At 46.6% G+C, this 21371-nt stretch overlaps 1 protein-coding gene across 1 annotated transcript in view; it reads right to left on the reverse strand.

Annotated features, from left to right (window-relative positions):
* The window catches only part of LOC144827606 (mediator of RNA polymerase II transcription subunit 1-like), a 648236-nt gene that overhangs the window by 75128 nt on the left and 551737 nt on the right, over positions 1-21371 (reverse strand). Inside the window, exons 13-14 of the mRNA XM_078685852.1 lie at positions 4710-4822; positions 3514-3712 (exon numbers count right to left, since the gene is read on the reverse strand). Of these exons, the coding sequence (XP_078541978.1) occupies positions 3514-3712; positions 4710-4822 (312 nt within the window). The remainder of the gene's footprint in view (positions 1-3513; positions 3713-4709; positions 4823-21371) is intronic.

A 21371-nucleotide genomic window follows, 5' to 3' on the forward strand; every position in this document is an offset into this window, starting at 1 on the left:
CGGCGGCCATCGAACGGCATGTCCATGAGTGTGTTCTGGACATCTGCCGAAAAGTTAGCGGACCTCAGCCAGGCGTGGCGTCTGACCGCCACCGTCGTTGCCATCGCTCTACCTAGCGAGTCGGTGGTATCCAGCCCACACCGGATGGAATACTTGGCTGAATCCCGGCCCTCCACAAGGGCTTGGCCGAGTTTGGCCCGTACCTCCAACGGACACTCTGGCAGCACTTCCGCGACCGTATCCCACAGAGAGTGGGTGTAACGGCCCAAGAGGCACGCGGTGTTAGAAGACCGCAGGCCCAGACTAAGGGATGAGAAGATCTTCTTTCCATACTGCTCATACCTCTTGGATTCCCTGTCCGGCGGAGTCGACGGGAACGCGGTCTGGGAATTAGAGGCCTGGATGACCAGGCTCTCGGGGGTGGGGTGGGTGGACAGAAAACATGGGTCGCCCGGGGCTGGGCGGTGGCGTCTGGCTACGTTCCTATCTACGGGTGAACCTGTAGCGGGCTTGGACCAAGTGCCCAGAAGAACGTCGGTCAAGGCCTCATTAAAGGGCAGCAGAGGCTCGGCCGAGCTTGACTGCGGTTTAAGGACCTCAGTGAGGAGGTTAGTCCTCACGGCCGCGACGGGGAGCTCAAGGCCCAAGGCCTTGGCAGCCCTCATCAACACCACACTGTAGGTTGCCCCCTCCTCCGAAGCCACGGTAGGAGGGGAGACAAAACCAGTGTCTGGAGAGGTGTCCAGACCACTGGCATCCCCAAGGTCTCCTGCCCAGTCCTCATGAGACTGACACTCCCTGGTCAGAGGGTCCTCAGACCCCTCCCAGTCCTCTTCATCACCCATCTCCTGAAACTCAGGGTTCTCAACTAATGGGGCCTGTTCATAAAAGTGAAACTCACCAAACGACGTCTGGAGCGGCGCCCATCGGGGCCGTCCCGACGTCTGAACAGGAACGAAGGTGGAACCGGGGACGGCACCGCCCGAGGACGGCGCCAGAGGCGACACCTGAGGGTCCGACGCCGGGGAGATCGTAAGGTCCACCGGCGACGAACCAGATCCCGAAGGGGGGCCAGCGGCGTCCCGCGGGGCCGGGCCCGAAGGCGCCGATGGCGCCGGGGCCGCTGAACCCTGCGGCGCCGGGCCCGAAGGTGCCGTCGGGATAACGGGAACCTGCGGCGCCGGGCCCGAAGGCGTCGGTGGCGTCGGGGCCGAAGCACCCGACGGCGTCGGGGCCGATCCCCCCGACCCGCTAGGGGTCCCAGACGGGTCCGCTGGGCCCGAAGGCACCGCGGAGCCCGTCGGAGGAGAGAGTTTCCTGATGGCCATGAGGAAGCGCTCGATCTCCTCCTGCGACGCGTGAAGCCCAGGGACCGTAGGGTATGGGGCTGGACGCGGCGCCTGCGACTCCGTCGGAGCCGCGTGGGTGGTGTCACCCGAACCCCCGGCCGCATCGCGCTAGCGTCAGGGGAGTCCGAAGAGCGATGACGCCGCTTGGACTTCTTGTGCCTCTTACCTGACGACGACTTCGACCCGGAGGAGTGTGGCCTACTCTCGGAGCTGTGGAGGCTCCGAGCCCGCGACCTGTCCCTCGACCTCCCATGGGACCGAGACCTCTCGCGGCGCGGGACCGACTGCCGGAGTTCGAGTTGCCTGCGGGACCGCTCCCGCCTGGCTTTCTAAGAGAGGGCCCGGCAGTCGGAGCAGGCTGTGTCGTCGTGGTCGACGCCGAGACAAGATAAACACACGCGGTGAGGATCCGTGACTGACATCAGGCGGTCGCAATCATCGCAGTGCTTAAAGCCGGGCATCCCTACGGCACCGTTCGGAGTCGAAGAGTTCGAGAAACAATCAAAAGTGATCAAAAAAGTTACTCAAAAAATGACTACGGTTACTGCTTTTTCCAGATCTGCGCTTGCTGGCGCGGAAAAAAGAAGAACTGACGTCAGCACGCGGAAGCGGCGTCTAAGTACTCCGACGACGTCATCACGGCACCCACGACGCCGATGACGGACGCGGAGCCGCAGACGACGCCTACCAACGCGCAAGGGTACTGCTACGCAAAAATTTCCGGATCCAGTCTGACGCCTGGGGATATTCTAAGGTAAGGAATCTAATACTAACGTGTCTCTTTCAGATACTGAATTTGCTGAAGCACTGGCATTGAACCCCAGATAACCCACTTCTTACGATGTGCCTGGGAACCTGCTCATATGACCTCTAGAAAGGAAGCTACCAAATACAATGTATTAAAAATGTGTACCAATATTGTTGGGAGGAATAAAATCATGGGAAAGTAAATTGTGGGTGGCGATTCAATCAATATGATTTGAATTGAAATGACATCATCTTAGTATGGTGCGATGACCTCTCTTCGACTTTCCAACCAATCACTGAAGGGGAACACATAGATTTGGTACATTGCCCTCGAAATGGTATAACTAAGATAGGCTCAGATAGAGAATTTGTCTGACTTGTCTGAATAGCTGACCTGTCACTGACCCAACTCACTCAATAGGCGATCGAGAGCAGAGGTGCTGGCAGAGCACTCTGTCAGAAGAATCGATTACCCAATTGGGGTACTATTTGGCTTTTCCTAGAGAGAGGAGTATGACACTGGCGTTGCACTTAGCTGAGGTTACCTGTCCTGATCTGCACCCGTCTTTTCCAGTGGGCACCTGATTAGTCGGGAGCCTTGTCCTGGTCCGAAATTTGCCCCAGTCCGTGGCCAGGATTGCCCCATTCTAGGTAAATATAATCCATGTGGTATGTCCTTGTACTATTTCCCTTTCTCACCCTTTACCAGGTACCAATGTCTAAATGTGTTATTGTGATTTCTTACAAACTTTATGTCCTGCTGGTTATATTTTTGCTTTTAAAATGTATGGTCATGAGATTGTGGCCCTTTTCATTGGACTCAAAAAATCTATCATAAAGGTTTTTAAACTTTCCTAGAGTCCGTGGTTATTATAAGAAAAGTAAATGTGTTTAAATATTACCTGTTTATGCTAACTCTCTGATCCCCAGGACTTATAGTAAGGTGACAAGAATTGGTAAGTCATGGTTTACAGGTATAAGTCCTAAATCGGACATCTGGGCAAACTGATAGAGTGAATAAAATAGTAAATTGGTTAGGCAGGATTACTAGTTCAAAGTGTGAATTTTATATGGGCTCATGGTGAGTATGGTAAAACTGAGCTAGTATGTCCCTGCGCACTCTATCACCATACGATACATAACATTAACGGATTCCTAATTTGCGTTTTGGAATTCTTTGCAATTTGCAAATCGGTATTCTGTCGCTTTGAACATCTGGTTCTCTTTGCACAAGGATTCGTGTCTACATACACACAGCTAATAATTCCACAATGTAATTGGTAAGATAGTTAAATACGCATCCACAATAAAGGTAGTCAAAAGAAAGCGTAAACACTGAAAGAACATTATAGCTTTTACTAAAGTATTTTCCAAAAACGAAAAACATTCCTGAAATGCCATACAGAACATAACTTACATGTGTCTGTATCACCCTTGGAGAGACAGCTGCTGATTAGGGTGTTGTAGGCATGCTGGTGCCGCAGAACCTCTAAAATTGGTGAAACTTGCTTTGGGTGTGTGAAAGGAATTTTACTAACAAGTATTCCCATCAAAACTTCTCCTTTCCAACTACAGTTGTTGATGAAGTAACAATGCTTCTGACAGCCTGGAAGAGTCTGGTGAAAGAAAACATTACTTTTGATTGATTTAATTACAAAGTAACAGCATACATCACACTTACCCACACACTTGAGAAACAACTCCTCTGTAGTTATGGCTAAATTACTCACTCCAAAGGTAAAGCTTTGTCTTAATGACTGGTTAACCTTGGTCCCTTCTATAGTGTTCGCATGGGAGGTGCCAACAAGGTTGGTACTGAAACTGCTGACGTGAAGATCCAGGTAGATGAATCGTAACATCCCCCTTCGAGCCTTGATTTGATAAAAATCGAAGATGGGAAATTTGGAAACCTCTGTTTTAAAGGCCAGATTGGCATCAACATAAATGCCTCCAGTGAGTAAGAGAGGTGTCAATGGCCTGCGTCCAAAAACACATCCACCACCTGAGGAGGATTCTTCTGTTTGTCAAGACAAAAGAATCAGGAAAGACAGGTGCTAAGAATTTCTTTGATAGACTGAAAATCAGCTACGTGTCATCTGCATGCATATATAATGTGCTTCTGCTTGATGAAGTAAATACATTAAACACAGTGGACAAGCCCTGTGGGACACTACAGGTGTTTTCCACCGAGTTAGCATTTGTAAGGGGCATTTAAACTGTTTGAAGTTGGTTGCAGAAAAATAATTCTCTCTAGGGCATAGCACCTTCTAATATTCTGAAAGCATTGAGCCTGGCCTCCTAAGAATTCCTTTAGAGTAGTGTTTCAGTCTTGCAACATTTAAAAAAACATAATGAACCGGGGGATTCTATTTCTCTGCTCCTAAAAGTCCAGAGTGGAATTAACAATTTGTTTTCTGGGAAGCCTACTTGTCCTCATATACTTTTTATCAGCTTAACTCTGACCCTCATCACCTCAACTAAAAATACAGCTTTTGTCTGAGTAAGTTTAAATATATCAGGTTCACGGAGTGCCAACAATATCCATCAGCAGTAAATGCTTCTTAAGGGGGGTATGGATCTTAAAAAGATGACTAATGTCCTTTTACAACTTACCACAAGAAAACTTGTTTTCTCCATCATAGTCTTATTATTCACATCCTCAGAAAGAGTAGACTTTACAATCAAATCGTAAAGTGGACCAATATTTGTTCCAGCAACAGGAAGCTCTACAAGAGAATTAAAACAAGTATTGGCAGTGCCAACAGGTCTGTCTTTAACGGGATGTTGTTTGGTTATGTGAAGCATTACAAGTAAATAGCATGGGAATAGATATGTCTTTGTGGAAGCAAAGAACTGTAGATTAATCTAGGTGTAGGTTAAAAGATCAGATGACACTTGCACTGTCATGCCAGCCCTAAAACCCTTGTAGGTTAATGACTGCCCCTCTCCCATCTGTGCTGCTGCCAGACAAAAAAAAAACCATGATGTAGTTATCTAAGACACTTTAACGGCATTCCAATGTCATGTGTGCCCCTGACGTTCAAACTCTGGGAGCTGGAAAAATAAACAAAATGATCACAGCCTTGCGGAGGGCAAGCCCTTTTTTTTTTAAGAAGCACACAACTTATGCTGAATCAAAACACACATTCTTGGCTCCCAACATGTGGACAGAGTCAAAGCCCCCTCTCTAGCGATGCTCACCTAATTGTCTGGCGACAGTCACGCTGTCAAGTCAGACCATAAAAAGCAACTATACACCTCAGTTCACATTTGTTTTCAACAGTCTTTGATGAATTTGACTTTGCTTCATGACAATAAATATAACATTTATGTCCCACATACAAGTACACATTTACAATGGTTGAAGTAAAAATATCTTGGCTAGAGGTGGATACACGCATGATCACAGAAAGAACCTGGGATAAAGGCGAGGTTTATAGACCTTATACAATACGTAGGGCGATAAAAATAAATGAGTCTTTCAATGGATTGTTTGAAGCAAAGTTCTTATTGCCTCTTGTGTAGCTGTGCAAATATTGGAAGGGAAATGATGACGGGGTGTATCCAGAGTCTGGAACAGCTTACCTCCTTTTTTGATGCATTTATCAGATGTACTGTTTTCACAGGCTGTTGCTCAGTTTAAATTTAAATTGGAGCTTGAAGTTTTAATGCCCCATCAAAGGTGCCAAAAGGCTTTAGTAACGTTACCCTCTCCCAGCCGATACGCTTTTGAAGTCCCAAACCTCTTGCTCGCATTTAAAAATGTATGGATCAATTAGTTACACTTGTCCCGGCCTCAATACTTCATTATTCCGTTTCAAAGATGTATTTCTGAGGACTCCCCAGGTATCTTTGTTAGATAATGTTCTATCGAACTTTGATCAGTCTCATCGTTCTTCTATACAAACTGCATTTGAGCTTTAAAGGATAAATGCCACCCAACACATTGTTTGGCATTGAAAGGATCACAGCGCAAAATCGATAATTCATTGGGTCACTGTAGGAGAGTAGGGTCTGCAATCCTATGATCACCCAGATTTTTTGCTTTTTGCTTCACTGGTTTACGACTTTCCCTGGCTGTGGGCCTGCTAATCAGACCCACAGCCTAGCTGTTCTCTCTACTCCAAATTGTACCCAGGTACTGAATTGGCACTGGGCCCTCTCTTGTGTCCCTGTAACCAGGGCAGAGGTGTACCCAGAAGTCTCCCAGGAGCTGCAGCATGTATTATGCCACCCCTGGGTTGACTAACTAAACCAGACACAACTGGCTGCTCGACAGCTGGGGCAAGGTGGTGTACTCACCCTTTGCTTTAGATATAGTATCCCTATATCTAAACCTAAAATGGACACATATATTCCTATCAGTCACTCCAATGGCAGGCCTTAACAATCCTGAAGGCAGAGTGCGTGGAATAATGTGAAATGGTGCTCTGGCATGAGCTGAGCCCGTTTGCAGCTTGCGGAACCAAGTCCTAATAGCTGTTCCATGATAACGCTATACCATATACTCTTAAGTGCATTATGTACCTCGCGGTCATATGCTAACTTTGGTATAACATTATCAAAACATGTCGAGTAAGGTGTCATACGAATTGGAATACTAACCCCTCGCCAATTCTGGCGACGGGGTTAGCATTCCACCCTTCTAGAGGGACACGACATGTTGGTAACCTGTAACCCCGGTTAAAGTCAGACATAGCCTCAGCTCCACAAGATGGATGCTGCCACCGAGACACAAGTCTGCCCTCCTGCTGCTGGGAGTCCTCCCAGCGCAGGAGGCAAGGACAAAGGGTTTCCTGCCAGGGGCGGTGCCAGCACCGTCCCAGACAGGATTTTGTGTATCCTAGGTAGGCAGGGCTTTAGAGGAAGGTGACTGCAAGTGGCACCCCGGTGCTCACTATGCATAGGCCGGCTTGAACCAGTTCCAGGGGCACTCAAGCCCCTGATCTGGGGAAAAGCCCGGCAAAGGAGAGGGGTGTAACCACCCCCCTCCTAGTCCCACCCATAGGGCAGGACTTAGTCGCGTGCCAGCCCCCTTTTGCAGGATAAAGGTAGGAGCAGGCCCCCTTCCAAATTAGATCATCTTTGAATCCTGAACCGACTTTCCACGAAAGGAATTCAAGACTCTTCTCAAGATTTCTCCCTTGTGACTAAGGAGTAGTCACCCTGCAGCAGCAGGCACCATCCAAGCATCGCGGTCTGCTGTAAGTCTCTCCTCCGGATCAAGACTGCCCAGCTCGACGAGAACCGGCTTCCCTGGCACCTCTGACCTCTACCTGCATCTTCAGCCCAGCTGAGACCCGTGGGTGCGACGAGACCTCGAGGGACCGGCCATCTCCAAGACTGCACGACGCTTGCCCAGCACGACTCCCGAGTGACCCTCGACCGAGTGCTTTGGGGTAAGAGAAGCCCCAACCCTGAGCAGCTCCAGCACCGAAGTTCCGCCCCCTTGCATCCACGAGATCTGCGTGGGGCCCTTCTGCTCTTTGCTGCTCACCGCGTTGTCCAGGTCACTTGCCCGTTGGCTAGTGGCCCTCTGACGACGAACTTCGACGACAACACCGCTGGTCTGGTTGCTCCAGACTGGCCCTTGCTCCCCTCCAACAGAGGAGCACCCCGGACCCTCCTGGTCCACTCCAGACGCCATTTTAAGTCCACCGCGTGGGCTTGCATTTGCCAAGACTTGTTGCCCCAATCCTGGGTCCAGCGACGTCGACAGCAGATATCTTCATGGGACAGCTCGCACCTCCATCCTGGTCGCCGACAACGCCTCCTGGTCCGAGAGACTGCAGAGCCCAGCAGCGCCCATTCACCTGGTCGAGGTGACTTCGTCCGGTGCCACTCTGGTGCCCACCTAAATCACTGGCTAGTGATTCAGAACTTGGTCCCCTCTGCTTACAGGTCTTCCTCTTCCCCGATCCGGGCTTGGATCCCCAAGAACTTCTTCACTGGTCGCCTGCCAGCAACTTCTTCCTTCAGGCTCCTGGTTCATCAACGAAGAAATCCGACGACATTTGAACCCTATGCAGCCTCAGCCCCTGGGCTAGGTAAACCGAGTACTCCGGTGCTCCAGCGTAGACCAACTCTCTAAGTGTCTAGATCCACTTTCGTTTTTGACCTACCTAGTCGGGTTCGCCCGAAAACACTAACTTTGCTTTTACTAGCCTCCATAGACTTTTTCCCACCTTACGCGTGAGAGTTCCCACTCTGCACACGACGTCCCTAGGCCTCCTGCTTGTAATCTAAAGGTTCAGTAGTCCAGTCCTAGCGATCCTAAAGCCTATGAGAATAGTTACTTACCTGCTAGCATTTCGCATTCCACTTGTATAGTATATGGTTTTTCGTGCCCCTCGGGCATTTGTGTAAATTGTGCGACTTTAAGTATTTCTTTAAGAGTTTTGTTGTGTGCTTAGCTCCCTGTCTCATAAAGAGCCAGGGTAGTCTTGTTATAAATAAATATACTTTATTTTTCATAACAACTTGTGTGGTGTCCTTTCACTTGGTGTTCAAGGGGTATATGTGATGGTAAAACAGCTGGCTTAACACGCCCTCTAGAGTTTAGCCTAAAGACTGCACGTGTCCATGCTACTAGGATAGCTGGTCTATCAGGTTGACTTACAACCAAACATCAATAAGGGTTGTTTGGACTGATACAAAGTGTTCACTAGAATAGTGAACATTATATATCAGGCCAACTTCTCACAGTCACAACATTTGTTTCCAAAATAATTTCAGGAGCCATTTTTCCAATTTAACAGCTAAATCACTAAGTAGTAACCATCCCCCCACCCCATGCTACTCTAGAACTCCTTTCAAGTGGAAAAAGGCACGTTTCTTTGCTTATCAAGTGGGAAGCACTCTAACATGGGACACGTTGCAGTGCCAAAGTCACTAAAAGTGTTGCCCAGCCTACTCTCAAGGAGATGTTTCACATGTACACTAATTATGCTGAACACTTGGTACAAACGGGTGTTTTTAGATTCTAGTGTTTTTTACTATGTCCACTACAGCAGTCATGCATTCCTGTAAAAATCTAAGAATGCAGTAGAGTATACTTTTTTTCAAATCACTATCAATATGTGACCAAAGATCCTCACATTTCTTGTCTTTGGCATCATCACTCAGCAAAAGTTCTGTAAGCAGTTGCCACATGGATAACATAACATTCATGACCTCTAGGGCTGAAAATCACGAGCTAAGTGACACAGTTGGGATGACTCTTTCTTTGAAGCAACACAAAGCACAAAATGAGAAATATATGCATTTTAGTTTACGCGCATAACAAAACAGTGCACCAGAATGGACTAAAAAGTCAATAGCATTCTTCATTAACTCTGAAGATTGTAAAGATGCTTTTAGCATACCATCTAACAAGTGGCAATGATCTCTTACAGGGAAGCATATCAGCTCAGGTATCGATTTTGACAAGTCAAGACACAACTTTTTCATGTACGTAGCTGGATCACCGCAAATACAAACAATATCACTCCAATCTTTGTTGAACTTGGTAAGACCTTTTTGCAGCAGCATTCCAAGTGATACTGCATTCCATGTTTTCCAAAAGTATGGTGTCATGTTTTCACCAGTATCCCAGATGATTTGTGACTGCACTGTTTTCACAGATACCTGTCACTATACCTTGCATTGAATGTTTACCTACAATCAATATTGACTCACTAGAAAAGAGGGCTGATGTACCAAGGGTTTTTACCCATTCTCTGCGGGTAAATGTGATGGTACATATTGGGAAAGATTCTTATGAAACCTATATTTTTTCTATCAATGAAGGACTCAAACGTAACCCAAAAAATCAAATATGATTTTGATATTTCCTGATTCTCTACAGTATATACAATAAATAAACACCTAAAACATGCTTCTAACCCCTGTATCTTTAGACCAAAGACCACAAAATTGAAAAAAGGAAGAAAAAACAATATTTTTGTGATATCCCTAAACAACAAAACTCAAGCAGAATATTGTTAGCCCAGTCTTTCTTACTGCTACCTTGTATAACAAAGTTACACTGCATTGCCCCCTTCAGGAAGAAATAAAAATGACTCTTTCATTCTCCTTTTTTTGTAACTCTTTTTATTATTAATAAAGAACAAACAGACAAGGCAATAAAAAGCAGTACAGGTGGATATGTGTTCAAGGAGGAAGGAAAGTGCATTACAATATAATACAAGGAATCATTAGTGCGGGGGGGGCAGGTGAGAAACCAGAGTCAAAAAACATAGAAGCTAAACAATACTAGGAATGTCGGGTCAGGGGGAAAGAGGAACATCCGGAATATCTGCAAGGGGAGGTGTGCATATATCTCCACGGTAGGAATTCCATTGACCCCAGATTTTACCCCATTTCTTAGGTCTGCCCCGCGCCACATACACCGTCTTCTCTCTAAACATACACCAGTCCATTCTCCTTTATGAGGTTTCGCCTGGCGTCCACTGCGCAGCATTGTTCGCGCAGGCGAATCTCATGTTTTGCAGTACGGGGCTTTGTCCCGCCTCTCTCTTCCATTGGCTAGCTCCATAAATGGAGGCTAGCCATTGGAAAAGAGATCTGTCCGTAATTCTCGGAGCAGATTCGTGGGCGTTCCGGAGAATTTTTCTCATCCTGCCCCTTTTTGAACGTCATGCGGCGATGGGTGATGTCTTATTTTTTTCCCCCAGGATGTTTGCGGCCGCCATTTGTTTCTAGGAGCTGAGGCGGGTGGGTGGGTTCACGTATTGGCTTGTCTTGTATTGTTTTCATTGTTGGATCAAAACTTCCTTGTTCAGTTATCTGGCTCAATATGGTTGCTGTGTGGAGCAGACAGTAATTGAACTAATTGCCGTATTTATCCTCTCGCACTATCCATCGCTTGGTGTGCGTCTGGCTATGTGTGTGCGCCAGTTGGGTACGCGTTTGGCAGGCAGGGCGCTTGTCTGTGTCCCTGTGTTTTCTGCATCCTATATTTTGGTACGTCCGATACAGGTCTGTCCACACTTTGCTGTGCGTCGGCCCAATTGTGTTGAGTGTCTGTGCTCGCATACAGTCTGTGTGTGCATGTAAACAGCAGAGCGCACAAACCCTTCAGTGTTTCCTTTAGGTGTCGCCATACATTGGCGGCAAGTTCACTTTTGACACAAGGTCTTATTTTTAAACAACACACAGCGCTCTTTCTTGGAGCCCAGCTTTTGGTTTATAAAGTTCTAGCGATTCAGGGGCTGGCGTAAAACAAACCCAGAGGGCCAACCATTGTGATTGGAAAGGTCTTTGGTCTGTTTTGGGTTTGTGGGTGTTAAAAGGGATCCTACGCGTTTGGGAGCGGGTAATGGGGCTTCAGGGGGCGAAAGGGGATTTCGGTCTCCGGTGATTGTGAGGCACCACGTGTTTATGAGCACTGGGGAAGGTCTGCTGTTCCATAAGGACGTGTTACTGCGTTCTTCCCACTGAGGCCTCGGCAGAGTTCAACATAATTACTTTTTTTAAAGCGCTTCATCCCTCATTTCTGCGGTTTCTAAGTGCTGTAAATAAGACGCCACCGCTTCCCCATTTATAGTAAGTACCAAGCAGCTAAGAAGTTGGGCGAAAGGCTAGTATGTTGTGTTGTGTTCACGTGGTTTTTTGCCTGCCCATCCCAAGGTAGCTGTGTACCTGATAGCAGGGGTTCAATGCATTGGTGGGGGAAAGGGGGTGAGTTTAAGATGGAAAGGGAAGCTGCACCCAGCCGCAACAAATCAGTGGGTCAAAGTGTGTGCTGCAGAGACCAGTGCACGACCTTATAAGTCAAATGCCAATGTCTAGTCGCCCCCTTCGCTTTACCAGTGCAGGCTCCAGGATAATGGATTTGTTGCAATCTGCAAAGCTCATTCGGACTCAGGAGGGAGTTAGTAGCGCGTGATCTTTGGTTGCAGCGACGCTGCGACGGAGTAGGTGTTATGCACCGAGTAAATCCACCATTGGGCTGCGACACTACATTAATTCCAAACCACCGACCCCGGAGCAGTGCGTGACCAGTTCATAGCACGCCACTAAGCTCAGGGCCCGGTCCGCCGTGGCCGACAGCCCATGAAGCGTGCAGTAAACAGGAGAAACTGAGAGCAAAGCTAGAGACTGGTTTTACAAGACGGCCTCTGTACCTTTAAGGTCCGACCCCTCCTCAGCCTTTCAGCCTGGTAGGTTTGATGAAGGGAAGACGGTTGAAATGGGTTATCATGTTAGCGCGCAACGGCTTCAGGGGTGTCACGGGTCCTAGTGCAAGCATGGGATATTGAGAGCAAAATACCTCAATTATCCACGTTCAGTGCTTCGGCGCCAGCCCACCTGGCGCACTTTTCATAGCTCCTTAGAAAGATTTCTCTTTTCGGGGGCGCTATAGAGCCGTGATCCGGCCGGTGTCAGCAGATAACTAAACCAAGGTGAGATTAAGCGCGCAGTTACATAAACTGTAGTCTGTCCAATTGCCCGTGCTCTTCAGAGCCCTTCGAGCAGGTACATATGTTTGGGTAACAAAATACCTCCTGGAAACAGATGGCAGGTTTGGGGGGGGCTGCGCTCCTTTGGAGCCCGGGCTCCTGGATGTGAAACCCTATAATGGGGTTAGACAGGAAAGCTCGTTGCTCCGCGACCTTGCTTAATTGGAAGACTGCCAGAGACTTGGATGTAATGAAGGGGGCTCGAGGGAAGCGGTGGAGGGGGAGCGGGAGGGGTGCTGGCGGCCGCCGAACCAGGAGCACCGAGGGAGCCGCTCTGGCTGTGGGATGTCCCCCGACCGCCGCCCGCCGGAAGAAATCGTCCAGAAATCGTCCTCGGGTGAGTGCTTGTTGTTGGAACTGTTTCCCATTATTTTGCCGTTATGTCCTACGAGCAATGTCTTCTGTTTAAGAGCCCGATGTGATCTAGGAATAGTTCCCAGAAAGCAAAGCTCAGTGAGGCACTCAAACTACATTTCCCACCACGCAAAGGGATTCGACAGACTACGCAAAGGATCCTGGGATAAGTACTTTTAGTTTCTGACTGTGCCATTCACAGGGCATAGGCTCAGCCCTCGCTTAGGACTTAGTTTCCCACAAGCTCCGTGACGCGGCCTACTCCACGGAGACATTTGCAGGCCGACTCTCCAATATAGCAGCTTGGGGAAGAAGGCAGCTGGGAACGGGCGGCAGGGAAAGGTGAGGTGACGAGTGGCAGTGGATTAGGGAGGCGTACAGCACTGGCATCCGGGGCTGGGGGTCTTCCGCTTGTGTGCATGGTCGAACTTTAGGGACTTAAGGTTAGACAAAGACGGACAATTGTGGCCGAGGTCGTCGCTTTCTCTAAGGGCTGCAGGGGTGGGATTGTATGCCCTGACGGGAGAGGTACTGATTGACCCTCTCAGTATGGTGTCCTAAAGGGACGGACATACGTGCACTAGTTCGATCGAGGGTTGTCCTTTCCCTTGGTACTCCCCTCTTTCTTGTCTGTGGCCTCCTTCTCCTACTACTGCCGCTCCCCTTTCCTTACTTTGTGCACGCCTCTTCCTCCAGTGCCATTTCTCCCCACACCTGAGAAGTTCCTCGTTAAACCCTCGTCTATTTCTAGAAGACCCACTGTGCCTCAAACCGCAGCCAACTTTGGAACGCACTTCTCAATCTCCCACATTTCTCATGTACCATTTTATATACCCAATGTCTGTTGTCCATTCTATGTCCTGTTTAATCACGGCGTTTACCCCTGCCTTTTTGGTGTCACTTTTCTCGCTCGTCGATTTCCCGTCTCCCCACTTCTCCCCACTTAAGGGGTGTCCTCTTTTGATATTTCCACACCCTCAATGTTAGTGTGACTCTGAACCACTGAAGCACCCCTCATTCAAGCTGGACCCCTTCTCTGACACCCATGAAGCTGGGTCCCATGGCAGGCTCCTGGTTTCTGTTCCACGGTGCCGGGACATACTTTAAAAACCCTGCCAAGTGGTGCGTCCGCAGCCTCGTCCCTTCTTTCTCTGCCTGGCACACTCCCGCAGGGACCATTGCAGCAAAACACTGCTACTGACCGCTGCCAGCTCCTAATGTGCGTCATTTTCATTTACATTTATTTAATCTAACAGCCCCCACCAGAGCCCTCAATGACTCACCCATCAAATGGCTTCATTTGAATGTTTCTCGGCTGTATCGGTCAGTTGCCGTATACATCAACGTGTCTGTATATGTTGCAGAAGGCATAGCTATTTAATAGCCCCACTTGCACGGGTGATTGAGTATGTGTACTCAGAGAGTAGAGAACAGCTATGGTACGAGTCAAGATATCTGCTCTCGATGACAGGAAAGGTGGCTGTCTGTCAGTGTGTGTGTGTGGGGTTCTGTCTGTGTGTGTGTGTGGGGGGGTTCTGTCTGTGTGTGTGTGGGGGGGGATCTGTCTGTGTGTGTGTGGGGTTCTGTCTGTGAGTGGGGTTCTGTGTGTGGAGGGGGTTCTGTGTGTGTGTGGGGTTCTGTCTATGTGTGTGTGGGGGGGTTCTGTCTATGTGTGTGTGTGGGGGTTCTGTCTATGTGTGTGTGGGGGGGTTCTGTCTGTGTGCGTGGGGTTCTGTCTGTGTGCGTGGGGTTCTGTCTGTGTGCGTGGGGTTCTGTCTGTGTGTGGGGGGTTCTGTCTGTGTGTGGGGGGTTCTGTCTGTGTGGGTGGGGTTCTGTCTGTGTCTGGGGTTCTGTGTTTGTGGGGGGTTCTGTGTGTGTGGCTCTGTGTGTGGCTGTGTGTGTGTGTGGGTGCACGTGGCTCTGTGTGTTGCTCTGTGTGTGTGTGTGGGTGCAAATGCAATAGGTCTCGCATTTGCGAGAGATTAAGCTATTGGCATTGTAAATGACAATGCCATTTATTTATCTGTTTCAAAACCAACACATAAATAAAAATGTTGTCATTTACAATGCCAATAGCTCTAACTTTTGCAAAGGCGAGACCGTTGCATTGTAAATGCTTGTCTTTCTTTGAATGGCATTTAGTTTGTGGTTGTGCTGGGATTTTTTCAGTGTTTATATCTTTACACTGGTGAGGGCTAGTTCCCTTCCGGTGGGGTTTTATCGGTTTTTATAGGTTTAAACCGAAAACCGGACAGCCTACCTATATGCTATGTTGCAGGGGTATCCCAATTTACTTGTTTTTTATCTTCAATGGTGTAGGGATGACAGTAATAAATCATTTGCAAATTGAACCACCTCCTGGTCTTTTCTTAAAATGTTGGTTTCTTTTACCTACCTTTCATTTGAGAATGCAGTCTCAAGAGGATTTAGAACATAGTCCTAGCTTATTTCAAAACAAAGACACTTTCGATTTTGACACCTATACCACAACCATGTGACAAATAAGAACCTCTTACAAAGACTGGAGTGAACAAGTCTCAGAGTTCTGTTCTCATAATTTTATTTAAAGGGGGTTGCTAGAGAGCCAAGCAGCAGGATGCCAGCTTAGATTGTTAACGCCAGTGTCTAAGAACACAATCGGTCAGGCTTAGGCTGTTCAATGTGGTCTGGTGTAGCCCAACAGTGGTATATTGCTTGGGTATGAAGTAGTGCCTCTTGGTGGTTCGTGGCCCCTTTTTATCGGTTGTTTTTGCAGTTTTATATAGTGAAACTCGACCCAGAGATATTGGCGTGCTTTACATGAGCACCAGTTACATTGCACAAGGACACAAGAATTATTATTTTTTTCGGGGCAGGAGGAGATTAAGTGATTTGACCAGAATCGCAGAATGTTGAGCCGACGTGGATACTCTAACCTGGTTCCTCCGTTCCAAAGTAGGCAGCTCTGGCCATTTATACATGGTCCCTGTTACATTATATGGTGAGCTGACATTGGATGGGTCAGGAAGGCCCTAAACAGCCTGATTGGTGTCAGATTTTGTGTATGCAGTAAGGTTGCATCGGAGAACAAGGAGACCCGTGTCGTGAACATGCGCTTTGTCTGAGCAAGATACTAGAGTGATAGGGAAGAGTAAGACGCACCAGAGTGAGAGGCCGATGGGCCTGAGCTATGACAGTGCGAGTGGACCTGGGGCGGCTGGGCTGGTAAGAAGAGATCCAGTAAGGCTGGGGCACCTAAAGTGAGGACTGTGACAAAGCCAGCTTCAGAAGAGATTGGGACTGGCAGCCATTCAAAAGTAAATACAGAGAGGACAAAGGTGCAAAGCACTGGTGGTCTTTGTGGGAGAACACCTACAGCATGTGCTGCATTTTTTCAACACAGGGCGCACCCATTTCTAGGTCCAGGATATGCTCAGGAAGAGGGGATACGGGACAAATCATTTGAAGATTGATTTGGAGTACGATGTTTTATCATGGCTGGTTACCACGATTCTTTCGTTTCAGGGCAGGTATCACAGTGAATCAGCATGAGTGAGAGGTAGGGCGGGCAGACGTGGGTGGGGCTTTACAGGAGGCTTGGTTTGAAGTAAAGTGTGCACATCTGGTTGGACGGGTGCCTTTCTGGATCCCACCAAACATCTACACTTGAGGCTTCTCCTGTGTACATCGTTAGTGAGCCTGGGGTGGGGAAGGGGGGAGGTGCAGCTCCAACCCCTTGGTCTCCTGAGGAGCTTCTGGTTTGCTTGCTCCAGCCAATCCTGGCACTGCTTCCATTCTATTTGATACATAAAAAGCAAGGAAGCAGCGTCTGGATTGGCTCAGGAGACGTAGGCACAATGGGAGAATTGGCTTTGAAAATAAACTGTCCACGTTGGAGTTGAGTAGAGCCCTCAGTTTTCTTATGGGAACCAAACTGAGCCATCGGCCGCCGTGACAAAAACACAAAGAGGTGTAGTTGTAAAGAGACAAAGGAGTCGGTAATTTATATTAAAAATGTTTTAATTAATAAAACCGAGAAATGACCCACTGGTGCATAGTAAATACATGTCCAGCTTCAACCAACTCCAACCGCTTCTCCCCCACCCGTTCCAACCATGACATGAATACATTCCATATGACACAAAACATTCTACATAACAAATAGAAACAGTAAACCTGCATACAACTTTATTAGCAGCACATAGTAGTGTGAAGACACCAGATGTTCCTTTAAAAAAAAAAAAAGGGAAACAGAAAAGAAACTATTCCAAAACATAATCCTCACACTTCTTAGGAACTTTAACAATCCTTCTTTCAAAGAAGAATTCCCCTCAAAGGCATTCCCCTCTTTGGCACATAAAACCAAATAACATTCAGGCTGCTCATATAGCAGGACCCACCGAAGAATCACTCTTCCCACCGTTCTCACAAAACAAAGTACCATCACTCTCCATATTCTCCTTTTCAAAAAAAGATTCCTGTCCAGGCTTAAGAACAATAGCAGCACTTTTGTTCCACCACCCCTTGTTTTTCAATAGAAACAGCAGAGTTAGAAACTCTTTCCACAAGAAAGGGTAAGGAAAATTTAAAATTTTGAAGAACCTTTAGCATGTTGAGAAGGAGGTTTGATAACTCATACCCAATCACCAACTTCGACTAATTTGCATTTAACTTTCTGATAAGCATCATGGTATTTCTTACCAGATGCAGGAGACACACACAAATTATTTCTTGCTTTGGCAATACCATCCTCAAAAGATTAACTAGTGCCCCTTTTAACAAAATCAAGTGTGACTAAAGTTCTGCTTGGTTTACCCCTCATCAAGACAGAAGAAGATACACCTGTGCTCGAATGAGGAGTAATATGATAACTCCAATTTTTTTCTTTAAAAATTCAAATACATCCAAATTACTTTCCAGTGCAGATTGAATTCCTTCTTTGAAAAATCTATTGGCCCATTCCACTTGATTAATGACTTTCAGCCAATACAAAGGTGCCTTCCCGAACAAACCCAAACACTTTTTAGAAAACGTTGTATCTTAGCTGAAACAAATTGCACCCCATTATCAGACATGATAATCTTAGATGCTCCTTCCTGCCAAAAAATGTTATCCAAAAAAAATACTACCTCAACTGTATTAGGATGCTCAACAAATGTATAGTACAACCACTTGGAGAAGTTGTCAATGACAACAATTAAAAACCTACTCTCTCTTCCCAAGCTGTTATAAGAACCGGAAAAATCAAATGAAATTTTCTCCCAGGGTTTCAGAGGTACTTTTTGAGTGCTCAAAGGTTCAGTGGACACTTTCCAAAGCTTGCCTGAACGAATACAAACTTTGCAATTATCCCAAAAACTTTCAACAACAGCAACCGTTCCCGGCCACCAATAATGAATTTTGAGTAATCTTTTAGCACCTGAAACACCCGGATGTCCGGAATGAGCCAAATTGACAAATTTGTTCCTAATACCAACAGGTGGAACAAATACACCATGCCTCAATAACATGTTATTCTCAATAGAGAGTTCATTGGCTACCTGAGCAAAGCTCTGAAAACAAGAATCCAAATTTTTACTTGCCGGTCAACCATTGGTCACACACTGTTTAACTATGGTTAAAACTTGATCCTGACAAAGAAGTTAACACCATTCCTTCTCTGATATGTCCATATCACAAGAACCAAGAGCATCCACAACAGCTAACACATTTGTGATGATCAATAATATCCTCTTCAGACACATCAGCAGGGGGAAGTCTAGACAAGCAATCAACTGTTAGATTCTTCCCACCTATGCCTCATTTCACAATTAAATTCTTATAGACGTGCAAAAAGTCTAACCTAGAGGAAGCATTTCCAGATCTTACTCCATCCATCATATACTTGCCCGGACTGGCCGTTGCGGGCACCGGGCAATCCCCCGGTGCACCGCAAGGGTGGGGGCCGGTTTTGGGCACCTGGGGGGCGTTTTTGTTACAGGGCCGTTTATGCAGCATAGCTGTAAAATCAGCCCTGAAACAAAATCGGCCAAAAAGCGGCCCTGGCAAAGGGCTCAGACCTCCCCCAGGGGGCCGACCAAGCACTTTTCCCGGGGCTGGTTTTGGTTCCCAGCCCTGATCATATATATATAAGGGGTTTGTGATTGGTCACAAGAACAAAAGGACATCCCCACAAAAAGTTTTTACATTTTTTGAAAGGCAACACACAACCTAAGGCCTCTTTTTCAATTGTGCTGTAGTGTTTCTCAACCCCTCTGATATTGCTAGAAATGGAAGAGATAACTTTTCCAGTACCATTTACCAGCTGGGTAAAAACTGCATCCAAGCCAATAGCACTGGCATCGACTGTAACAAATGACTTGCCATTAGGATCAAAAGCATTGAGACCTGGTGCTTGTGCAATGAGTCTCTTGACTGGATTGAAAGCTTCATCATGCACTTGTGTCCAAACAAAACTTTACCCTTTTTTAAGGAGTTGCCTTAATGGATCCACAACCAACGCATACCCCTTAACAAATCTTGCATTATACTCCCCTAACCCTAAACAAGAGCATAGAGAATCTTTATCATAAGGTTTACTTGCCTTATCCAAGGCACTAATTGTGAGAAAGTGCCCTCTTTCTTGCATTGTATGCCCACACTTTTTGCTGAATTGCTGATGTTCTTTGACTGAGTGTGCCCTGGGCTCCTGCTAATTAGGTACCCAGGGCCTATGTTCCTCCCCTAAAACTGCATTGAAACCTAAATCCAATTGGCATCTCTGGCCACATGTCAGCCCCTGGTAAATGGTACCACAGGTACCCAGGGCACTGTGACCAGAGAAGGCCTCTAAGGGCTGCAGCACTTATTGTGCCACCCTTAGAGGCCCTGTACCCTGACACTCACATACTGCCTTTGCAGGCTGCGTGTCTTGGTGCAGAACAAAGTGAAGGGTCGACATGGCACACATCCCTGTGTGCCATGCCCACAAACCACTGCCCTGGCATACATCAGTCACCCCTCTAGCTGGGTGCCCTATGCCAGTGGTGAGGGTACAGGTGCATGAACCCTGTACCCCTACAGTACCCAGGTCCATTCATGGGCACTGTAAGTGTGGTGCTGCCATTAAGAGTATATGGTGCTGGGAGTTTATCATTACGAACACCACAGCAACATAATGGCCACACTGAAGACTGGGAAGTTTGGTATCAAACTTCTCAGCACATTCAGTAGGTTCAATGAGGCCTTCATCACACAAAGCATCAAAGTGAGTCTTCAAATTCTGACATACACGGAACAATACGTACTTTGTGTTGAACAGGAATGGCTCCTTCCTTGAGCTTAATCTTATTAGTAAAACCTTTTACTTGACCAACTTTGTTTTGAAAAACAGAACTGTGTCTAGCTAGAATACATTCAACGTTGGAGTCCTCAACATTGACTGAATTAACAGAAATGTCCCTCAATCAAATAGGACAATCTGTACCAGGGCACAATATAACACCCAACTTACCAAGATCATACATCCCACAATGTTCTTTCCATCAATGGCTACATACATTTGTGTTAGAACTTTACGTCCTTTAAATTCTAAAATATCTTCAAAATACTCCAACATATTGATGTCAAAGTTGCCAAAGGCTTTAGGATTGATATCCCTGTGTTGTAGTTTAACATTCGTCCAATTCTCCTTAAAAAATATATCGGACAAAATAGTTATCGGGTGACCCAGAATCTGCCATAACATCCAGGCTTACTTTCTGAATGTGAACAACACCTAAAGGTGCTTTTAAGGGTACATTTACATTACTAATAGAACATTCCGAAATAGGATCATACAATGTTAAAACTAAATTGTCTAAACCCTCTTGAACACTTGAAACTGAGTTCACAGAAACATTTGGAGAATTTCTCATGGACCTGCACAAACTTTAAAAATGTCCGAACTTAATACATTTAAAACATCTCTTTTTTAAAGCAGGACAATCAGAACAATTAGCAAGATGCATCTTCAATCCACATCTATAGCAACTAAGTTTACTACCTTTAACAGCTCCTGATTTCATTGGACTTTGAACAGATTGAATAGCACACACGAGAAGAAGTCTTAATTTCCTAAGTAGAAATAGCTCTAGCAGATTGAAAAGATCGCTCAATACTTTTAGAAAGATCTAAAACCTCAGCTAATGTTGGGTTACGACAAGCTAGTGATCTTGCACTTTTTTAGATTCGCAATTAAAAACAAATTGATCCCTTATACAGTAGTCGCTATTGGCTCCAAATTCACAATTAGCTGCCAGCACTCTAAGAGCTACAACATAGTCTTCAATAGATTCATCGACATGTTGTTTCCTTTTATGAAAAGCATGTCGCTCAATCATTACATTTGGCTCATCTACAAATTGTTTTTGCAGTTTCGCTATTGCTTCTTTGTAGAGGTCCCATCCATCACCTTGACCAACTATCGGAGCTAAATTCTTAAATATATCAATAGCCGCTG

The sequence above is a fragment of the Lissotriton helveticus genome, chromosome 4_1 (assembly GCF_964261635.1).
Source record: "Lissotriton helveticus chromosome 4_1, aLisHel1.1, whole genome shotgun sequence".
NCBI classification, from domain to species: Eukaryota; Metazoa; Chordata; class Amphibia; order Caudata; family Salamandridae; genus Lissotriton; species Lissotriton helveticus.